General features: G+C 37.7%; 1 protein-coding gene across 1 annotated transcript in view; it reads right to left on the minus strand.

Annotated features, from left to right (window-relative positions):
* Positions 1–21,335, minus strand: part of MYO16 (myosin XVI) — a gene marked incomplete at its 5' end in the record, with an annotated part of 305,366 nt that overhangs the window by 190,307 nt on the left and 93,724 nt on the right. Inside the window, 3 exon segments of the mRNA XM_082751937.1 lie at positions 2,869–3,022; positions 4,411–4,486; positions 20,466–20,591. Coding sequence (XP_082608063.1) covers positions 2,869–3,022; positions 4,411–4,486; positions 20,466–20,591 — 356 coding nt within the window.

Genomic DNA, 21,335 nt, shown 5'->3' on the forward strand with positions numbered 1-21,335 from the left:
AAAATTGTTTCTTTTATTGATTTTGTTTCCTGATACTCAACTTCATACTCTTTTTTTCCATTTTTTTTCCAGTTTTTCAGGTGTTCTGTTGTGTGTTTTTTTTTTCAGTTGGCAATAAATTAAATTACCCATGCTGAGTCTGCTTTGCCTGTGATGGTAGTTAGTAAGCAAACTTCCTGTCTTTATGTCAGCCCACATGCTTCTCCTTCCTAATCTTCCTATTTTCTCCCCTGTCCCATGGAGGGGGGTGAGAGGGAGCAAGGCAGCTTGGTGATTACCTGATGGGGTAACTCACCACAATTACCTTCCTGGTCTACCTCTCCTCAGTCACACAGACAAAAGTACTCAGTAACTCAGTAGAAGAACTATGAAAAAAGTACTTCAGTACTGAAATCAGTGCTTCACAATAACAGGTTCAGGTGGATAAACTTAATGCCTGACTAAAGGAACCCAGGTTTGCTTGATAACCTTGCATACTGCAAACATACTGACGGCTAAATTTTATTTTTTTTAACCAAGTAGAGACACTAATCTTCAATTAATCTATTCATAGATTTCAGAAATTGATACTGTAATTTAATCTAGAACCAGCAAAATCAGGTTTCTTGACAGAGCACATACCATTTGTAATTGTTTATCATTTTGGAGTCTTCTTTTGAACACTGTTCTCTTCTGAGAGATGGCCACAAAGAAATATGACTGAACTACAGCATTATATTAACTCTTGTTAAACTATCTCCTTAGTCTAAACATACTTCCCTGTGTCAGTAGAGTTGACAGAGATTGGAAGTAATATAGACCAAAAGCAATTGTGCAGGTTATTATTGTGCATTCATCTTTGCAGCACTAAAAATTCTGTTTGATACACACGAATAATACAGACAGATTCATCTTCATCCTAGCATATTACATGTCTGTCTGTGGGCTCTAATAGAGCTAAAAGGATGAAACTCTTCAATTTCAGCATCAGCCATTGAAAAGGTAAGAATTTGGTTGAACACAGTCATCTAAGCTGCCTCTTTCATGAACTAAGACAAATAGGCCTTCTGGAACATAATTCAGTATATCTTGAGAAGATGGCTACTATAATTTGGAAGAATAAGCCTCTGTAATGCTTTGTTTTTCACTGTTGAACAAGCATGCTACTACAGAACTAAGATGACTAGCTTTGAAATGACACCTGATTTTCAGGTGACTATAAAGTAAGATTAATAAGTATTGTTTCTAAGCAAAATGGAACTCTGCAAAAAGTGTGATGTGGATCACTCACATTTTTCCACATTTCCAGCAGTGATAGCTGGGTCACACACATGCCAAATACACCAGTTTGTTCACCTTTCAAGAGCTCACCCATGTCAGAATTGCTGGCTAGCCAGCGAGTTCACTGATACCCACTGCACTGATGGCAGGCCTGATAGCCAGTCAGTGCAAAGTTCTGGTTCAGATGGTCCCTAACCCTAAGACTGCCGAAAGTCAGGAGAATGTGCCAAAGAAGCATTACTTCAAGCTTAACATATCCTTACGTTTTCTCCCCAGTAGTTAATATACTAAACCCAGCTATGTATCTTACTGTATACCAATCATGAAGCAGAAACAATACTCTGGGTTTTCTATACATGAAATATGCAGTCTTTAGTATATGTAAGTATAGCCCATAGAATTCTAAATTTAGCAGATTAAACATTTCATAATTGCTTACTACATCCAGATTTTAATGCGTTGCAATATGCTCTGCAGACTATAAATTATAATTGTTACAAAATGCAAGCAAATATATTCTCTTTGTCTCTCTACATATATAATTTGAGAGGCTTTAATTATTTTTCCCCACATACTCTCCAGTACCAAAAAAAAAACACAATGTCTATATTTCAAAATCTTGTACAACAAACATGCTTCAACCATACAGCAGCTATATGGCAACTGCCTAATATATAAAGGAATTATCTGTACCTTTTAAAATTCTGATCAATCATAGTATATGGAAATTAGAATTTGAGAAATCAACATCTTGCACTACCACAAAACTACTCTTGATGCTTCTAACCCATTTTATACCTTTTTTCACATGAGAGTTTCCTCTTAAGATTCACATGAAAATATTAAAAGATCAAAAATTACAATTTAAGACACAAGTTGTCTCTTTGATTCAATACACTGCATAATTCTACTAAAATTCCTCTTGTATTTTAAACAGTACAAACCTAACTATAAATCTGTGACTACTTGGAGCCATATCATTTTATCCATAATAGTACGTTGTGTTTTATTGTTTGTTTTTGTTTGTTTGTTTGTTTTGTTTTTGTGTTTTTTGTTTGTTTGTTTTTTAATCAGGACTCATCCATATTTCTTTCATAGGCATTGGTAGTTTTACTACGCTGTTTCATAGGCATTGGTAGTTTTACTATGCTGTTTCCATCTACCTTAATAAAAGGATGTTTGGATCTACATTATTAACACCTAATAATTCTGCTAAAGGAATGCCCAATCATTTTACTGGCAAATGCTAGCGTATTTCATTACTCATAGAATTAAGGTTGAATTAAGGTTTATAGAATTAAGGTTGATAAAAAGAGATGAGAGATACAAGCAAACAAAATGATTCAGTAAAGTTCCAAAATTAAACAGTTACTTGATCCATCAAATCACACAGAATCACAGAACAGTTGAGGTTGGAAGGGACCTGTAGAGGTGATTTTGTCCAACCTCTCTACTCAAGCAGGGACACCTACAACAGGATGACCAGGATCATGTCTAGATGGGTTTGTCTCCATGGACACACAGACAGGATTGAAAGATTGATAAATACAGTTCAAAGGATTATCTGAGTGCATGCCTCAGTGCATCCCTCTTAACAGAAACACTTACAGTTTATTGGAAAGTGCAGGCAGATCATGGATGATCTCTTCATAAGGCTCTTCTTGAGATAAAGTAGAAACAGATAAAGGGTCTTTCATTTTTTCTTCCCAAACAATTTCAGCCTTCAAAAGCATTTCCTCAATAAACTCAGAAGCTGCAATATCTAAGACATTGGAACACCAAGATATCAGACAAAGAAAACAGTACAGAAAAGCTCCTTTCAATTCAGCTTTCCAGATCAGATTAAGATTAAGCAGTTGGCTAGATAAGTATTTCGTTAAAAAGGAAAGAATTGTTCAGATATTGATCATAAAATAATACTTGAAATTGCTGGAAAAAACAAAGGTGAATAAATTAAGCATGAAATCAAGTTGTCATCTGCAAAACCTCAAAACTAGTCTGTGTAGTGAAATGAAGTATTTATTCAATAATTCATAGGACATCAGTAAAAACAACAAAACTATTCTCAAATCTGTACTTCAATGAAAATATACTGAAATAGCTTTCGAATCTTTCACATTTCTACAATCTGGATTTATGTCTTGCACATACAAAAGCACTGAAATTGGATGTGTTTGTGTTTTCAGACCAGAAATACAGTTAATTCAACTGTATTAATATTAATATTAATTAACACATACTAAAAATGTTTAGCTAGCTGTATTGTTAGGTGATCTGGGTTTAGACCATAGCCTTTTATACAAACTGGCATGTATCTAATCAGAAGCAGCTTTCCTGAATTTAAGTGTTGTGAAGTTCCCTAGGAGTAAGTATACTTGTAGCTAGCTCATTATTTGAAGTATAACTTAACTTCATTTATTATGCAAAGGAAGTTTCTTCTCCTAAAAAGAAATAATTCAATTTTCTACATTCTTGGGTTCCATTTTCATTTTACCCTAGGCCTGGAAGGTTGAACAACTACATGTTTCTTCTCTCCACCACTGCTATCTAGCATTACTGACATTAGCTCTGCCTTGATACCTGGGTTAGACCTGAAGATATGAAGTCCCTTCCAACTTAATTCAGTCTATAATTCTACTTCCTTTAGAGTTAATGCTTCAGCTCCTGTTGTTATCTGATCAAAGAAGGTGCCTTCTTCTATGGGAAACTACAGGTATTACATTTGAAATTTGGATGGTGAATTTGTGTTCATTTAGCAGCTACAGGAATTCCAGTCTATGTGTTATCATCAATTGAGAAACAGAAGGAAACTCAGTAAGAAGTCACCAAGGAAGCATAAAGGCAGCTATCACCAAGCACTGACAAACTTACAAGGAAGAAACATAACTAAAAATAACCAGAGAATGCAACAAGTAGAAGAAAATGCTATTATATGATATGACATCTTTCATGACTGTGACTAGCAGTTCTCAGCAATATACAAATATTATAGTTATAAACAGACATATATATGTATATAACTACACACTATATATAAACTATATGCATATGTATACTTACATATGTGTATGTGTTCATAACTAAGTTAGTAAAAAGGAAAAAAGTGTCACAGTATAGTGGCACACATAATACACATAGATTTTCACCTACCTGAAGGTTTTTCATTATTGCAGTTAAGAAGATTAGGATTTGCCCAGTGCATCAAAAGTAGCTTCACAAGGTGGGTCTGAAACAAGCAAAACAGAAAAACAGAAATGGCAGAAGCATGGCAGGAACAGTACTACTGTCATTCAGTGTATTTGGTCCTTCCTGCACTAGGTGAAATCATATAATAACCAAAGGCAACGTCTGCAGCTCCTTCTGGAGCTACTACACATTCATATAGATCACCAGAGACAGAGTAAAATACAGTTCTATTACAATTTCATCGTATCCTCAGCACAAGTCCAACCCTGAACTCTCCCTCTATCCTTAAATGTGTAAACAAATCCAAATCAGCAAGGAAAAAAACTAACCCTCCATCACCACCTGTCATTACTGGGATCACAAATATTTCTTTATGCCTAACTAATTCACCAGCTGTGTACCATCACTGCGAAAGGGGTATGACTCACAGCCACCATGGAAGTAAATCTCTTCTCTGTCAGCAGTAGAAATTGGCACATTTATTTTATGTTTACCAAGTCAATTTAACCTACTAGTAATTGGAGCAATTACAGTATAGTAGAGTAGGGTATAGTATCATATAATGAAAAAGTCTAAAACATATTTTTCAATTCCTGCATAAATGCTGCAAGCAACTGTTTTTAGCAAGCTTTCCTATCACTCCACTGAAGTCTCAAAGGTTATTTCTCCATCAAAGACTGCAGTAATGTCTACCCTGATAAATTGGTTGGTGAGAAAAAAAGTAAGAAACTACACAAGAAGCAAAAATATATTTAGAAAGCAAAGTCAGAGATCAACTAAATGAGAGAACTGTTTGCAAATTAATTTTTTGCTAAGGAAAATAAAATGTATAATGTAAATGTAACCAACAGAGGAGGCCAGGGGAAAATGGTGCACAGGAAAGAGGATACTTTAGAGCAGAAGAGAGCTAAAAAAAAATGAGATGTAGATTGGACAGCAGGTAAGGCAACAATTTGGCACAAAACCAAATAAATGATAAATAAATAACATAACGGCTAAAAAGGAAGGAAAATATTGCAATTTAAATGTTAAATTCCATGTGGATTCAATATTTTTTAGACAATTTACTAGGAAAGACCATGATAAGGAAGAATCAGCTAAATGCAGGGGAAAAAAATCAAACCTTTAATTGCAGAAAAACATTGTTATAAATTTCTATAAAAATAAAACGATCTTGCACTCCATGGCTTTCTAATGTGGGCTTTCCATTCTGGCTGTAATAGCAGAAGATTCAGTAAAGCATGGAAGCAGGGAGGAAGCCATAACAGCTTTATTTCCAAATCCAATTAGCCCAAGTTTCAACTAAGAACCCTCAACACATATATCTCTGTGTTTTTTCATTATGAAAAAAATGGAATGTGGTTAGTCATTAAACCGACTAAATCAGTGGCAGTTCCGTAATCTCATTAACAGCCATTATGAAAAGTGGTAGAGGTTGTATCAAAGGAGTTTTTTTTTAATGCACTTTTGGTTTAGTAACAACAAACAGCTTTTTGGGTTACCAAAGTTTTGGATTTATGCCACATGAAGGCCCTTACATGGTGCGATGCCAATGCTTCCTGCTGTCAAAGAAATAACTCCGGCTGGAAATCCTTGATGCACACCACCACAACTAAGGCATTCAGGTCACTGTTAAATTCAGTTACGTGCTCTTGGATATCCAGATCTGTCTGTGTTAGTTTTAACCCTATTCCCTTATCTTTTAGAAGCAGTACTTTAAAAACCAGGTGCTATAACTTCAGAACTGTGCCTGACAATAAATATATATATATATATATATTATAACAGCAAAATACCACTGTCCAAAAGTATTTCAGTTGCAGAGTTACAAATAAAGTAGAAATGATTAAAAAAAAAAAAATGCAATATCTAATGAAATACCGTAGATCACAGAATCACAGAATTTCTAGGTTGGAAGAGACCTCAAGATCATCGAGTCCAACCTCTGACCTAACACTAGCAGTCCCCACTAAACCATATCCCTAAGCTCTACATCTAAACGGCTTTTGAAGACTTCCAGGGATGGTGACTCCACCACTTCCCTGGGCAGCCTGTTCCAATGCCTCACAACCCTTTCGGTAAAGAAGTTCTTCCTAACATCTAACCTAAAACTCCCCTGGCGCAACTTAAGCCCATTCCCCCTCATCCTGTCACCAGGCACGTGGGAGAACAGACCAACCCCCACCTCGCTACAGCCTCCCTTGAGGTACCTATAGAGAGCGATAAGGTCGCCCCTGGGCCTCCTCTTCTCCAGGCTGAACAAGCCCAGCTCCCTCAGCCGCTCCTCGTAGGACTTGTTCTCCAGGCCCCTCACCAGCTTCGTCACCCTTCTCTGCACCCGCTCAAGCACCTCGATGTCCTTCTTGTAGCGAGGGGCCCAAAACTGAACACAGTACTCGAGGTGCGGCCTCACCAGAGCTGAGTACAGGGGGACGATCACCTCCCTAGCCCTCCTGGCCACACTGTTTCTGATACAAGCCAGGATGCCGTTGGCCTTGATAAAAAGAAAATATCAATATAAATGATGATAAAAAGAAAATATCAATATACTTTTTTGATGCTTATTTTCCAGTGTTGTCTTTGGCAATTTATGTAGAGGGAAAAAAACGATTAAGGGAGGATGATTCACTGTGCAGAGAAGTACTAGTAACAGCTATTATTTAAAACATCTGTTTAAAAAATGTCACTTGCCTTGATTTTCCTCTTACACCTCTAAATATTTATTCAGTGCCTTTTGACAGGACACCAGGAAACCTCTTCCACCCTAAGTTCTTTTCAGAACTTAGCTCTGAGTACTCTCCTTCACAAAACAAACACTTAGTTACTTTCTCTTTACAACTAAAATACAACTCTGTCTATATATGTAGATACTCCCAGCGTTCTGGACAAATTTTAATTTTTCTACCTCTCTTTGACATCCCTTCCTGTGTATCTTACCATCTGACTGTTGAGAATACTGTCGCAAGGAATATTTTCTTCCTTACCACTTTAATATGAAAGTCATACCTTTTAGATTCTCTGTGGGTTCCTTCTTTTCCCACAAGCCATAAACTGCTTGACTTCATTTTCAAAGGCCTTCATACACCTCTGTGCCTTACCTTTTCAGTTCTCAGACTCCTGTTCCACCTTCACATCAGTCAGTAACTTTGCCCCTCAGTAATATATTTTCAAATGCATTTTGCCATGACTTTTCCAGGCTGCAACTAGAAAGGATGTCTTCAAAACATCCACAAGACTACATTGTAAATCTCAGTTCCCAGGCCATTCTGATTTGATGTTTGCCAGAGGAACATGTAAGGCACTGCCATTCCACCGTTTAAATGGATTGAAAGCTAGCTCAGTGGATGGGCTCAGAGGCTGGTGATCACTGGCAAGAAGTCTAGGTGAAGGCCAGTAACTAATGGTGTACCCCAGGGGTAAATACTGGATCCAGTCCTGTGTAACATCTTCATTAATGGGCTGGGTGATGAGGTGGAGTGAAACCTCAATAAGTTTCCTGATGACACAAAATTGGGAGGGGTGGCTGACAGACCAGAGGGTCATGTGGCCATCCAGAAGGACCTTGACAGGCTGAAGAAATGGGCTCATAGAACATCATGTAATTCAACAAACAGAAATGCCAAGTTCTGCCACTGGGGAAGAACAACCCCAGGCACCAGCATATGCTGGGGCCCACCCAGCTGGAAAGCTGCTCTGCAGAAAAGGATCTTCTGTTCCTAGTAGAGACCAAGCTGAACATGAGCCAGCAATGTGCCCTCGCCACTAAGAAGGATGACAGCTTCCTGGGCTACTTTAGGAGGAGTGTGGCCAGCAGGTCAAGGTGATCCCTCCCCTCTGCTCAGCACTGCTGAAGCCACATCTGGAGTACTGGAGACAGTTCTGGGCTCCTCAGTGCATGAGAGACATGGAGCTACTGGAGAGAGTCTAATGAAAGGCCACAAGGATGATTTGGGACTGGAGCCTCTCTTCTGTGAGGCAAGGTTGAGCAAGCTGGGACTGTTCAGCCTGGAGAAGAGAAGGCTCATGGAGGGTATCTCATCAATGTATATCAGTAACTGAGGGGAGGGTGCAAAGAGGACAGAGCCAGGCTCTTTCCAGTGGTACCCAACGCCAGGACAAGCGACAATGGCCACAAACTGGAACACTGGAGGCTCCCTCTGAACATCAGGAAATACCTTCTCGTTGTGTGAATGACAGAGCAATGGCACAGGTTGCCCAAAGAGGCTGCAGGGTCTCCTCCTTGGAGACCTTCAAAAGCTGCCTGGACATGGTCCTGGCACCCTGCTGTAGGTGACCCTGCTTGATCAGGGGATTGGACCAGATGACCTCCAGAAGTCCCTTTCCGCCTCAACTATTCTGTGACTGTGTAATGTAACAGTTCACCTACAGCTTTTCCAAAGAAGACCATTTCATATCCATGAACTAGTTAGTGAACTTTTAACAGTTTGAATATCTGTGGACATAGGAAAATCTTAATGAAAATATGTTAAGAAAGGTTATATTAATTACAGCTTTACAAAGTCATATATAAATAAAAAGTTTTTTTGTGCATTTGAAAAATCTGAGCTTGATAAACAAGACAGATTGCATGATCAGATGTGCAAACAGACTACTACACTTACACCAATAGAAATGTTTTTTTTCTAAAGTAGAAAGTGAAGAAAAATGCAGCCTGCCTACTGCAGTGAACTTTAGTACTCAAAGGAAATATTACAAAAAAATGCAGTGTGATTCACATTAATGGGAGCAACACTTCTGATTGAAGGAGCTAGAAAAATATGCACAGATGAACAGAGAAAACATTGGCTGGACAGGGGACCACTGGAGCTGAACAGCTCTTTAAATGTAATGAAACATGAAGTGCAATAAAAGTTACAAAGGGAAAAAAGCATAGATTAACCACAGTAGGCATATTACAAAGTTTTCAAACAAAATTTCCCTCTGCAAAAGAAAAAGGGGCTAAGCTTTACCACACATGAAAGATTAGCAAAGACAGCCAAATGCTCAGTTTCATAAACCATAGGCTTATATGCACAAATTTTGTCCAGCGGATAACTGTGAGGTCTGTTGCCACAGGAAGTGACTTCAGTGACAGTCACAGGTAAGTGACTCCAGGGTAGGAAATAGGGCATGAAGGAGTGATAGAGGTTCCTCAGGACTCTTCCTATGCATCAAAGGCTGAAAAGGCAGCTCTGATCTGCTCTCACGCCATAGCATAGCACAGCATAGCATCATTCAGGTTGGAAAAGACCTCCAAGATCATCTGGTCCAACCATCCCCCTACCACCAATGTCACCCACTATCCCATGTCCCCAAGCACCACGTCCAACCTTTCCTTGAACACCCCCAGGGATGGTGTCTGCCATGATCCCCAATAGCCATGTTACTTTTAAGGCTAGTGAATTAGCTGGAGAGCCGAATCAGTGCTCCTGAAAAGTGTCTATCTTCTTTTCCTGTCCAGGCAGATATTTTCTTCTGAAGTAATGCTTATGCCAGCACCCACAGAGGTTAAACTGCTCGCTCTGGCTGAACTTTGGCCTCTTGAATTACTATCCAAGCCCCTGTACAACTGTTTGAGATATTATTTATTCCCTTTTATTTACCATTGGAGAAATAACTGCTCAAGTTATAAACTTAGAAAGCTGGAGGTTTTTTGCAAATATGCTCACGTGTTACTTTGCACAGCAATAAATATGCATCATCTAATTTGCATACACCCCCAGCAGCAAATTCCTTCAGTCCCTCATTTTTCTTCTACCAAAACCAACCTTTCTCTCCACTCCTCTTTTTCTCTTACAAAGTTGGACATTTCCTACTACCCTTAGTGACCTGATTCATGATCAACCTTTCGTTCACCCACCCACCTTTTTTGCTTCCCCATGCTCTTTCTCTTTGCTCCCTCTAAGACTCCTAACTCCCTGCATGTCTCAATAATTTGTTTTTTTTCCATCATTTTATTTGTGCTCTTACACTTTTTGGGAGACAACTTTACTTTTCTTTCTTGGCATCTATCCTTCAGTTCTCTTTGACTAAGACTTTCCCACCTTCCTCCTGCAATTGCCTTTTACCTACTGTCACTTTGTAGGTTCCTATTCCATTTTCTGTGCATGTGGTCCCTAGCATGCTCTCATCCACAGCTGGACAAAGCCACATAATAGGAAACCAGTGGATCAACAACGTTAGATCAAAAATAGTATTATTTTGGACCATAAATCTCACAATGCTGTGGGGGGAAAAATGAAATCTGCAAGAATTATTTTAATATCTACAGCCTTTATTCACTAAACACAACAAAACCTTAGGCAAAACTGTTGGTTAGACCGTTATTGACAACAGTCTTCACCACTGAGTAAGATGGACTTTAACTGCACTCAGAACCAGGTTTCAATTGCTTATAAGGCTAAACTATACTTCACTGAACTGGAAAAGAGCATGTTCACCTCACTGTGATTTTTACTAGGCACTTTGCTAGGACTGTTGCCTGTGAGTTTTTATGATTCATTAAAAAAAAAAAATCTGTCAAAAAGGTAAATCAGCCAAAACTGAAGCACTTTGGGGAGCAGGGTGTGGGAAAACATATTGTTCAACCATTGTGAGCTCCCATGTTTGTATGACTTCGTATTAGGCAGAAAATGAATTCTGTGGGTTGACAATATCCCTTTTGTTGTCTCTTTGTTCTCAAGTTTCAAACCTCGAAAAAAATCATAGGCACAAAATGCTTACAAGGCAGTTTTTAGATTATAATGGATAAATTAAAGAGCCCACCTTTGCTCTTAAGTCCACTGTAGGCCTAAATGTTAGTCTAACCAGTATCAGTGGCTCTGTTAGCCAGAAAAAGATTTAGATGTTCAAAAGATCTGCAATAAAAAATATGAATCAGGTAAGTACTTTCAGTTTTTGTTATTACAATTATTATTATAAGCTTCTGTTATGGAATTGCTGTAACTTCAGGCTAGCCATATACTGAGCAGATGGAATAAATAAGATCAGGTAAGTGATTATGTAAGAAACTACACTGAAAAACACTGGAGACGTATTTAATTAATAGAATGAAGTGAGAATGGGCACTTAACAAAGCATCAAGGATATTAAGAAAAGTGCAGGTTAGGGAACTACACTTACTTAAACTACTGGGGAGAAGAAAAAAAAAAAGTAGAGCCTATGACTGAAACACCCAACATTTTTAAGTAAGGCAATTATTAAACTATTAGAGTTTCTGTGATTTCAGTTTTGAAGATCATACCGTATATTTGTTGTTCCTTACAAAATAGTACACCTTGAAAGACTGAGTCTTCCTTGAAGCCAAAGTTCCATATGTAAACAAATAAGAGCAGTATCGTTCAGGGGCTAAGTAGCATTTTCTCTTCAATTGCTAATCTCATCCATAGTACTGTTCTACAAATAGGAAATTATGTCTGAAACTCATTACAGATCTCTCTTCTTAATACAGTATAGACAAGGAAGATATTTTCCCTGTTTCAGCACAGAGAAAAGGAGACCATAGCCACCTGCGGTCAGCAAAGTGGAACAGATTAGAAAAAGTAGGTTGCAGGAATGAGATGAACAGCAGGGTAATAAGAGTTGAGAGGAAAAAATAGAACAGAGCATGAATAAAACACTGGACTTTGGAACAAACAGCATCAAATAAATGAAGTGAAAGGGAAGAAGAGAGATGTGGCAAGGAGCCAGGATATAGGCAGAGACAAACTAAGCTGAAAAAGAAAATGAAAGAGGAAAGTGACATTGTGAAGAAAAAACACTGAGATTGAACAAGGGAGATTGGGACTGTGAGCAAGTGGGAGAAAGGGATAAGTACAACAGAAGGGCAGGAAGGTTGGCATGAAGCCAAAGTAGAGAAAATAAAGCTTGGATGAGAACCAGGAGGAGGGACAGAAACTGGCTGTGCAAGGAAAGAAGGATTGGGATAAGAAGCCTAAGATGAGACATGAAGCCAGGCAAATAAATGGGACACCGAGGCAATGGAATAAAGACAAGAATGGAACAGATTGGAGGGAATGGAATAAATAAGGTTATTGCATTGGAATTGGAATAAATAAGGTATATTCCACATGGGAGGCATAAACTGTAAAGATTGGGCCTGTTTATAGACAGAGTTTGGAATGGAACCCAGATTCCCCAAGAGTCACCACTACCTTTCCGTAGTCAGTATGTTTAACCTTTATAGCTTACATGCACTTTTTAAGCCTCTGGAATAGTTCGACTAAAGAAGGACAACATAATACTGTTTTCAGCTATTTAAGAAAGTCACAAAGGTCAGTAAACTGTAGACAAAAGTCAGTGAACTTCTGTTCAGCTGAAGTGAAGACTTAAGCAGTCCTTACTTCAAGACTATAACCTACACTTCTATTTTTCAGTCCTCCAGGAAATTAGATAGAGAAAACAAAATAGATTACATTGGGAAAATATTACATGATCTTGTGATGAAAGATGGTTTAGGTTATGCTCATACAAGTTCTATATTAATGCCACAGAGAATCATAAATCTGGCACTTCTCAAAGTTTTTGCCTGAACAGTCTTTTCAGCCTTGTTTATGATATATACCTCTCTTGTTTTCATATATACATACCTATGTATATAAGAGAAAGTTACTATTGCTGGTACTTCAAGGAAATTAAATTTAATTTTGATCACTATGATCCTGAAGTAGTGAAATAAACCTAATGTAGCCAATGCACATCTCAGTTTTAACTACACACTTGTAACCACTGAGAATTTTATATTATTTTTGGAAATCAAGCCTGCCCCGAGTCTGTCTATGAAGCTTAAAATCATACTTCTATTTTGTTATCATTTGGTATTGTGTGAATCTATCTTCTCTTGCTTTACTATTCTGTACCCGCAATTAGCATTTGAAAGATTCATAGAAAATTTCTGAGTATATTGAGAGTGAAAGAATGATATCACAGGCAGAAGTCCCAAAGAGGTCTCTCTGCTTGAGGAAAATGAGTGTAATTGGATCTGAAGGGAAATGCTGCTGTTCTACCTGAGTATCATCATGAATGCCAAAGATGAACAAAAAGACTAAAGAAACGAGGGTGAGATATGACTGGATAAAGCATTCTCAAGAGGATTTTCTGACCATAAATGAAAGATTCTGACTGCTTGACAGGGAAAATATGTATTCCCAGAGTGACTATACTCTATTCTCTTTGAAATACAAAACAAGCACCTGCTTCTTTAGGTTCTTCTCATTGAAAATATTTGTGGAATGTGTTTGCAGAAGTCCAGAAACTCAAATCAAAGGAACTACTGTAAAAATGGACAAAGTGGAATGAGATTTAATATCATTTCCTACAAAGAGTTCAGGTATCCTGTCTACACTGTAGTATATTGTAATGACCTCTGTGGATTCTCTCCTATTTTGGGGTCAACATGTGCATAAGAAAATAGTTCATAGTTGGGTTGAATTACTAATTTGTTCTGCTAACGATGAGTAACTTAGACAACTAGTAACAAAATGTGTTCTCTCAAACTTCAGCTGTGAAATGCTGTGTTTGGATGAACTAACTAGACAGAAGGGTATGATTCAGTCCAACCAAATGTGTATGTATTAAGGGAGAATATACTTACATATTGCCAATTTCACACACAAATTTTAAAAATGACACAGGATATATATGATATAAGAAACATAAGGTAAATATCTGAGGTCACTAAACAATTTTGTTTACTTACGCTTAATAGTAAATCCTTTCTATTGCAAGAGTTACTTTTGGAGAGGCAGCGCGCAGTTCAACAATTACCTTTTTTTTTTTTTTTTTTTTTTTTTTCTATCGTGAAACTGTTAAAGCCTCAAAGCCACATGCTAAATCCATCTTGTTAAATAAGAGAGTGCAATGGAGCAAGCTTAAGTATCCCTTATAATCCACACTGCTTAACTGTTAGCTCTGTCCCTGACTGCTTTGGACCACTCCAACCAGCTCTCTAGAAACACGACTAATCTCCTATAGAAGAAGCTAGCTCTAAACAATGTGAATGTGAGCCAGACTGTTCCCTGGCTTAATCCCTAGCCTTCTTTGATTTAGCAATTTAACAGTTTATACACAGGCAGGCAGCATCCCCCAAGGATGAAATTTTGGGAGAGGTAGTATTTAAGCTACTGGGGAGTCAGCTCTGACCTGCACGCTTCTGATAGCTGGTTTGAAAGGTGACATTTCTGTGATAAACAACAAAGAAACAGCTTGTGCCTGGGAATTGTGCCAAAGTACCCAAGGCAAGTGTCAGAGCTGCAGCGTATTCCCACCACAGGGAGGGCGAGTGCGTGCTCTCCTGATCACAGCAGCCCGGAAGGTGTCCAGCAGGGACAGCACTTCCAGTGCCAGACTACTAGCTGTTCACAGAGAGATCACTATGCTTAAATACAAACGAGGGCATCTGCCTGAGAAACACAAATTGCCCTTCCGCAATTGGTATCAGCGAGGGCATGAGAGGTGTGGTACCCCAATGACTATATGCCCTACTATGGTGCACACAGGCAATAGCCACCTATAGATCGGCACTCCCCATGCTGTATGTGAATGAGACAAGTTCAAATAGCCACGAATTACAGTATTAGAATGTATATGTTCAAAAGGCCCTCTTAAACTTCCTTAAGCAACCATAGCACATTCTAATTTCTTGAGGCTTGCTTTGTTGTCTTCATAATCTTATTTTGAATAGAAGTTTGTGTCATTGATGCAGATTTGCATGTGTTTTAAAGAGGTTATTATATTTCATCATTTTATTAAGTTGCACAACTCAGACCTTAATACCTCAACAGCATCTCTTTTTATTATTATGTGAGACTCTCAACTTGCATCAAAAATAAAAAATTGGTTTTAGTCCTTGTACTTACAGGGTGGAAAATGACAACAGTCCTAGAAACTCAGCAATACTTTGCTTAAAAATATTCCTATTTTTCAATGCTATTACCATTATTTTTTAATGTTTGCAGCTAGCAGTATTTCAGTTTGCAGTCTACCCATGCACTGATCAGTAACCTAATCAGTTTCTGCAAAGCAAAGCATCATTTTACAGAAAGAGAGACTGACCTTCAGGCAGTAGCCTCAGTTACCTTATCATGTACTCAATAGCCACATGCTGTAAATACTCCTCAAACTCAGTAGTATCCTGTACTTCTATGTAATAAAGGAAGAAATTCTACACTGGATCTACATGCTCAGGCACTAATAGTATGATTCATTTATCATTCACTTATGTTCTTCTTCAATTTTTCAAAACTCAAATTTTTCAACCATTTGAGCAAATTGTAGACAGTAAATTTATCAGTAACTGGAATGTTTGAAACTGCTTTTCTCTCCAAATACAAATAAACGTAGCTACATATTTTTTAAAACATTAGGTAAGGTATACTGACACTGAAAACTCTTAGTTATTCTCTCTTTACAAGGAATCCATTATGTTTTGCATTTGATAAGATAGGTATTGTTTTACGTCTTTAACTGTACTGCCTATGTAGGATTTACTCTGTGCAGCTTTATGTCATTTAAGAGTGAGAAATCCGCTCCATGCCCTGTTTACAATGACTAGGGAGAAATAGAATATCCAATGCACAATTCATCCATCCTTTGGCTTGTTAGCCCATCCTTTTTGGACTGGATTTCTCACATATTTTTTTTAAAGTGTTCAAGTTAGTCCTGTAACATATGTTAGCTGCTTATACCCTCTGTAGTCAGAGGGAGGGGCTGACCTCCAAATAATGATTCATCCCACCTACTTTAAATGTGCCTCTTAGACTTGCCTGAATTGCACCCTAGAGGTTACTCTCCATTCTGGTAAGGAAAAGCTTTGAATTTGTATTCAAGTTGTAGTTAGCTAAATTTAGTGAGAAGAACCTCATCCTAAATAAAACTGCTTTTGCCATTATCAAGGTACTTGTACAAGCCAGAGTTTCATTAATAGGGGTGAGTGTGATGTTTTTCACATGCTTTGCTCACTCAGGATAATGTATCATTGCTCCAACAATTTATCATATAGTTTACTGTGGAAGCTGGAGAAATAAGCTTTTTAAGATCCACTTACATTGCGTATTAATTTACAACTTGAGTTTTGTAACATTATGCTTCCAGTGCCTATATTCTTCATAAATTTCCTCCTTTACAGCTCCAAATTAAATTTTCTCACTATAAATTTTAAACTTCAGTGGATTCAATTTATTTTTTTCCATGTAAAGTGAATTAGTACCAACTCTACTCTTGTTATGATCATACAAATAGCCATATCAAGGTGTGTGTGGGTCATTCTTCTTTAGTATTTTGTGTATTTACAAACAAAAAGTTTTATATGTACAGAGCTCTGTTCTTTCAGCTGAGTATTTATGTTACTCTAAACCTACATAACAATTTCTTCTTAAGAATATCACTACTCACTTTTTTCATAAGGTGATGTACGTATGTACAGTCTATAACATAAAGCACTCCAAGAACATAATATGCAACTTGTACAACTTGTTCAATTGCATTTTAGTAAGATAAGCAGGTTCACCAGACAAAAACTATATCTGAATGATATGAATTTTACAGTTATTTCATAGACAGAAAGAATTATCAGTTCACATGATTCATAAAATATAATGATAATAATAATAAATTGGATGGGGGCTGGAAGGAAAGAAATCAGCTCAATGATTGAAAAGAACATTCAAAGTAGTATGCATCTGTAGTATAACTGAGGTGGAAGAATGCATTACAAATGAACTTTTTAAAAATGTGAATTAAAATACATAAAACTCCTGACAGAAAAGACAGTAAAAGATTCAGGGGATACTTTGTGTCTATACTTTCACATTTTAAAAGACATTTGCATCTTTATTAGAATCTAAATGGCTCTGATTCATTCCTTTAAATATGAAATTGTAAGGAAGCCAGTCTATCACACCTTAAAATGGCTGCCTTTCCCACTGGAAGCACAAATGGTCGTGCATCAAACTAAACCAAAAAGATTTTTTACTGTCTTCTGATAAAGCATACAGTTTATCACTGCAGCAAGTTTTTTAAGTGAAACCTTTAAACAAAGCCTACCAAAAATATGTGTTATAAGAGGGTGAAACTGAAAGGGCCAGAGTCAAGAATTTATATTAATGACTTTCTCAGGACACAAGAATAATTTTGGCTAAAAAATAACTAATTTCTCATAAATATATTTTTATTTAAAACAGATTATCTCAAATCACATCTTGATGAAGATAATTCTCACCTTGCCATACTATATTCTCCCCTAAAAAGTAACAATGCTTGTATTTGTCTATAATTACTACTAAAAATGGAATTGTAAATATGATATGCACATGAATTCACATTAAGGCTAAATGTTTTTCAAAATTATCATAAGAAAGGAAATTTTAAAAACACTGGTGGCTTAGCTATTGTGTGAAATATTTTCCTGTCACCTAATAAATCCCTCTTGATAAAGCAATTTAAATGATTTAATTGATTTTTACAAAGAGAATCCACATTCAAACCACGTCTATCTTCTAAATAAGGATGGCAAATTATCTACAATGAAAAGAAGGTATCTCCGAGCTTCATTATTAACACTACATAGGGAAGATATTTCCTCTCTATTTTGTTATTTTTAGTGATGAAGAATGCAATGTTACTTCATTTGTCTTCACCCACGTGTACCCAAAGTGTTTGTACAGTGACTAGCAGAATTGGTCCCTGGCTCCTCACCGACAGCTCTGGGAATAGTATGAATCACTGCCCCCATCATCTGGGACATAATGACAGAATTACAGAATCATAGAATGGTTTAGGTTGGAAGGGACTTTAAAAGTCATCTAATTCCAACCTCCCTGACATTGGCAGGGACACCTTATGCTAGACCAGATTGCTCAAAGCCTTATCCAACCTGGCCTTGAACACTTCCAGGGATGGGGCATCCACAGCTTCTCTGGGAAACCTCTTCTAGTGCAGTGCTGAATTCAGCACACCAGGTAGGGTCACAGGAGAACAGAGCGGGGGAGGAGAATCACCTTTTTCAACCTTCTGGCCACATTTCTTTGGATGCAGCCCAGGATGAGATTGGCTTTCTGGGCTGCAAGCACACATTGCCAGCTCATGTCAAGCTTCTCATCAACCAAAACACCCAAGTCCTTTTCCTCAGGGTTGTTCTCAATCCATTCTCCTTCCAGCCTGTATTTGTCCTTGGGATTACCCGGGCCCAACTGCAGGACCTTGCACTAGGCCTTGTTGAACTTCATGAGGTTTGCACGGGCCCACCTCTCAAGCCTGTTCAGGTCCCTCAGGATGGCATACCTTCCCTCCATTGTGTTGACCACACCATACAGCTTGGTGTCATCGGTAAACTTGCTGAGGGTGCACTTGATCCCACTGCCCACGTCACCAACAAAGTTGTTAAACAGTGTCAGTCCCTACACTGACCCCTGGGGAACACCACTTGTTGCTGATCTCCACTTGGACATTAAACTGTTGACCGCAACTCTTTGAGTGACAATCCAGCCAATTCCTTACCCACTGAATGGTCCATATGTCAAATCTGTCTCTCCAAATTAGAGACAAGGGTATCACGAGGGACATTGTCACATGCTTTGTACAAGTCCAAGTAGCTAATGTCAGTTGCAGAAAACAAATAAACCAAACACATAAAAAAGTCATCTTGGATTCCTATGCAGACCATCAAGGATGTTACAACATCAGCAGCATCCCACCCCTTGTATCTCAGCACTAGCCTCTTGTAATTCACAGGTTTAGTCACCTGAGTACCAACAAGCAACTAGAATATGAGAAACAGACATGAACAAAAATCCTACTTCTCATCAATTATTGAATAGAGATTCAGCTAAATAAATAGCATTGTCTCCACTGAGATCACAGACAGAATTAAAATTATCTGAAGCTATTGTGAAGATTATTATGAAGTTGATATTCCAGCAGAAGTCTATACAGAATTTTATTTATATTTATTAAAGAATTAAAAACAAACAAACAAACAAAACAAAACAAACAAACAAAAAAAAAAAGAGTCCTGTTTAGGAGCAACACATTTTTGCCATTCTGAGTTACTTTTAAAAGCATGATTGATAGTCAAAGTGACAGAAGTACAAGATGGCAAAATACCAAAGAAATAGGGTAATGGCTTGACAGCTACAATTTATAACATTTTCCGACGAACCCTGTACACCTACATCCACAGTGTCAGGAAGGATAGCTCTGCCATCAGAAGGAATCTGAAGAGAAAAAAGCAATTTGTATTCAGAGAAACACAGTGAAGCTTAGTGTTGTGTCCACAGCAGAGTATGTCTCAGTCCCTCCTGGTGGAAGACAAAGATGGGATGGGGTGAATTTTCCAGAAGCTGCAAAAGAAGCCTGACAGGAGAAAGGGCAGGAGTGGGATGCTGAGCTAGGATGCATCAGAGAGGTTTTTGGAAGGTGTCTGTGGGTAAGTGGTGATTTGTTAGTTGTCAGGTGGGTCAGTGGGAGCTGTGGAAAGCAACCGTGAAGTAGTCAGACTAGAAAGGAGTACTGAGCATGTTCTGGGAGACTAAGGGTAAAGGAAATATGAAATGATGGGATATGAGACGCACAAGTCATATTTAGATACAGCCTCCAAATCCCACTCCCAGAGCACTGTTCCACAGCTCAGAGACTGGAAAACTCTGAATGCAACTACTGTGTTAAGTGAATCCTGTACATTTACAGAAATATAAACAGCAAATAAGCTAGATAAAAATAAGAGTTTGACATCAGAATATAAGAAAACAGCAGACAAAAGTGCTTTTTTTGGCTCCTTTTCAAATTTCAGTGCAAATTTAATTTTTTGCCAGAGACAAACTGCTGTTGATTTTAATTTTACTGGGTTGATAGCTTTACAATGTTTATTCTCAAATGATCTCTGTCATTTTCCATATGCCACTTACAGTACAGAAACGAGTATGTTTTTCACATTAAAAACGGAACAGTCTCCCTGTCTTGAACATATTTGCTATTGCTACGCTAGAGTACTACAAAGAAAAGAAGGTAAAGAAATCATGCTTTACCTGTCCATACTTTGCAGCTAAATGTAGGGGTGTCCAGTACTGATTATCCACTACATTGAGATCAGCCCCGTGATCCAGTATCAGAGATGCAACATTCTTGTATCCATTTGCACAGGCCATGTGCAGCTGCAATATGAAAATAGCTTGAGATGTTTAGTTTACAGTTCTCAGGAAAAAAAAAAATAATAATAATAATAATGCACTATTGCATATCTTGGTTCCCTTACAGACATACTGGATAAATCACAGTAACAACAAATTCAAAACATACATGAACGCAACATTCTAGAAAACCACCACAGAATCTTACTTATCATTTATAAAGAAAACCCAACAAAAATAAGAATATCAGCTTACTGACATTTATATAAACAATTTAGTATCACTAGACAAATTTAGTATCACTAGACAAATTGAAATTTTCATACAATTTCAAGCAAATACCCAATATCCATTTCAAGCGTATTCACAGACTTCAAGAGCCCAGGTAAATTCACACATTTCAGCAGAGCTTGGCCTAGACCTAACTTTCTTGTGCAACAGTTCAAATATACCAGATAGGAGCTGACATTACTTTATTGTAAGAGGAATTCATTAACACATAATCAATTTAAGCACATTGACCTTGCTGCACAACATTGGTAACAAAAAACACCTTCTTAAAAAATACCACATACACTTTGTTCTTCTTGTGTTGTGTTGCTTTACAAGATAATTTAGATCATTTAGTATTTAGAGTGGTATTGCTTCAATAGTTTAAGTTGATTTTCTACACCACTATAATTCATTTCAGAGGTAACGTGGGACAGAGAAAGAGGGAAATAAAGTAAAAGAATGAGAGAAACTCAGGTAAGAAGGAACCTCTGGTGG

Source organism: Aythya marila, assembly GCF_965140915.1.
Source record: "Aythya marila genome assembly, chromosome: 1".
NCBI classification, from domain to species: Eukaryota; Metazoa; Chordata; class Aves; order Anseriformes; family Anatidae; genus Aythya; species Aythya marila.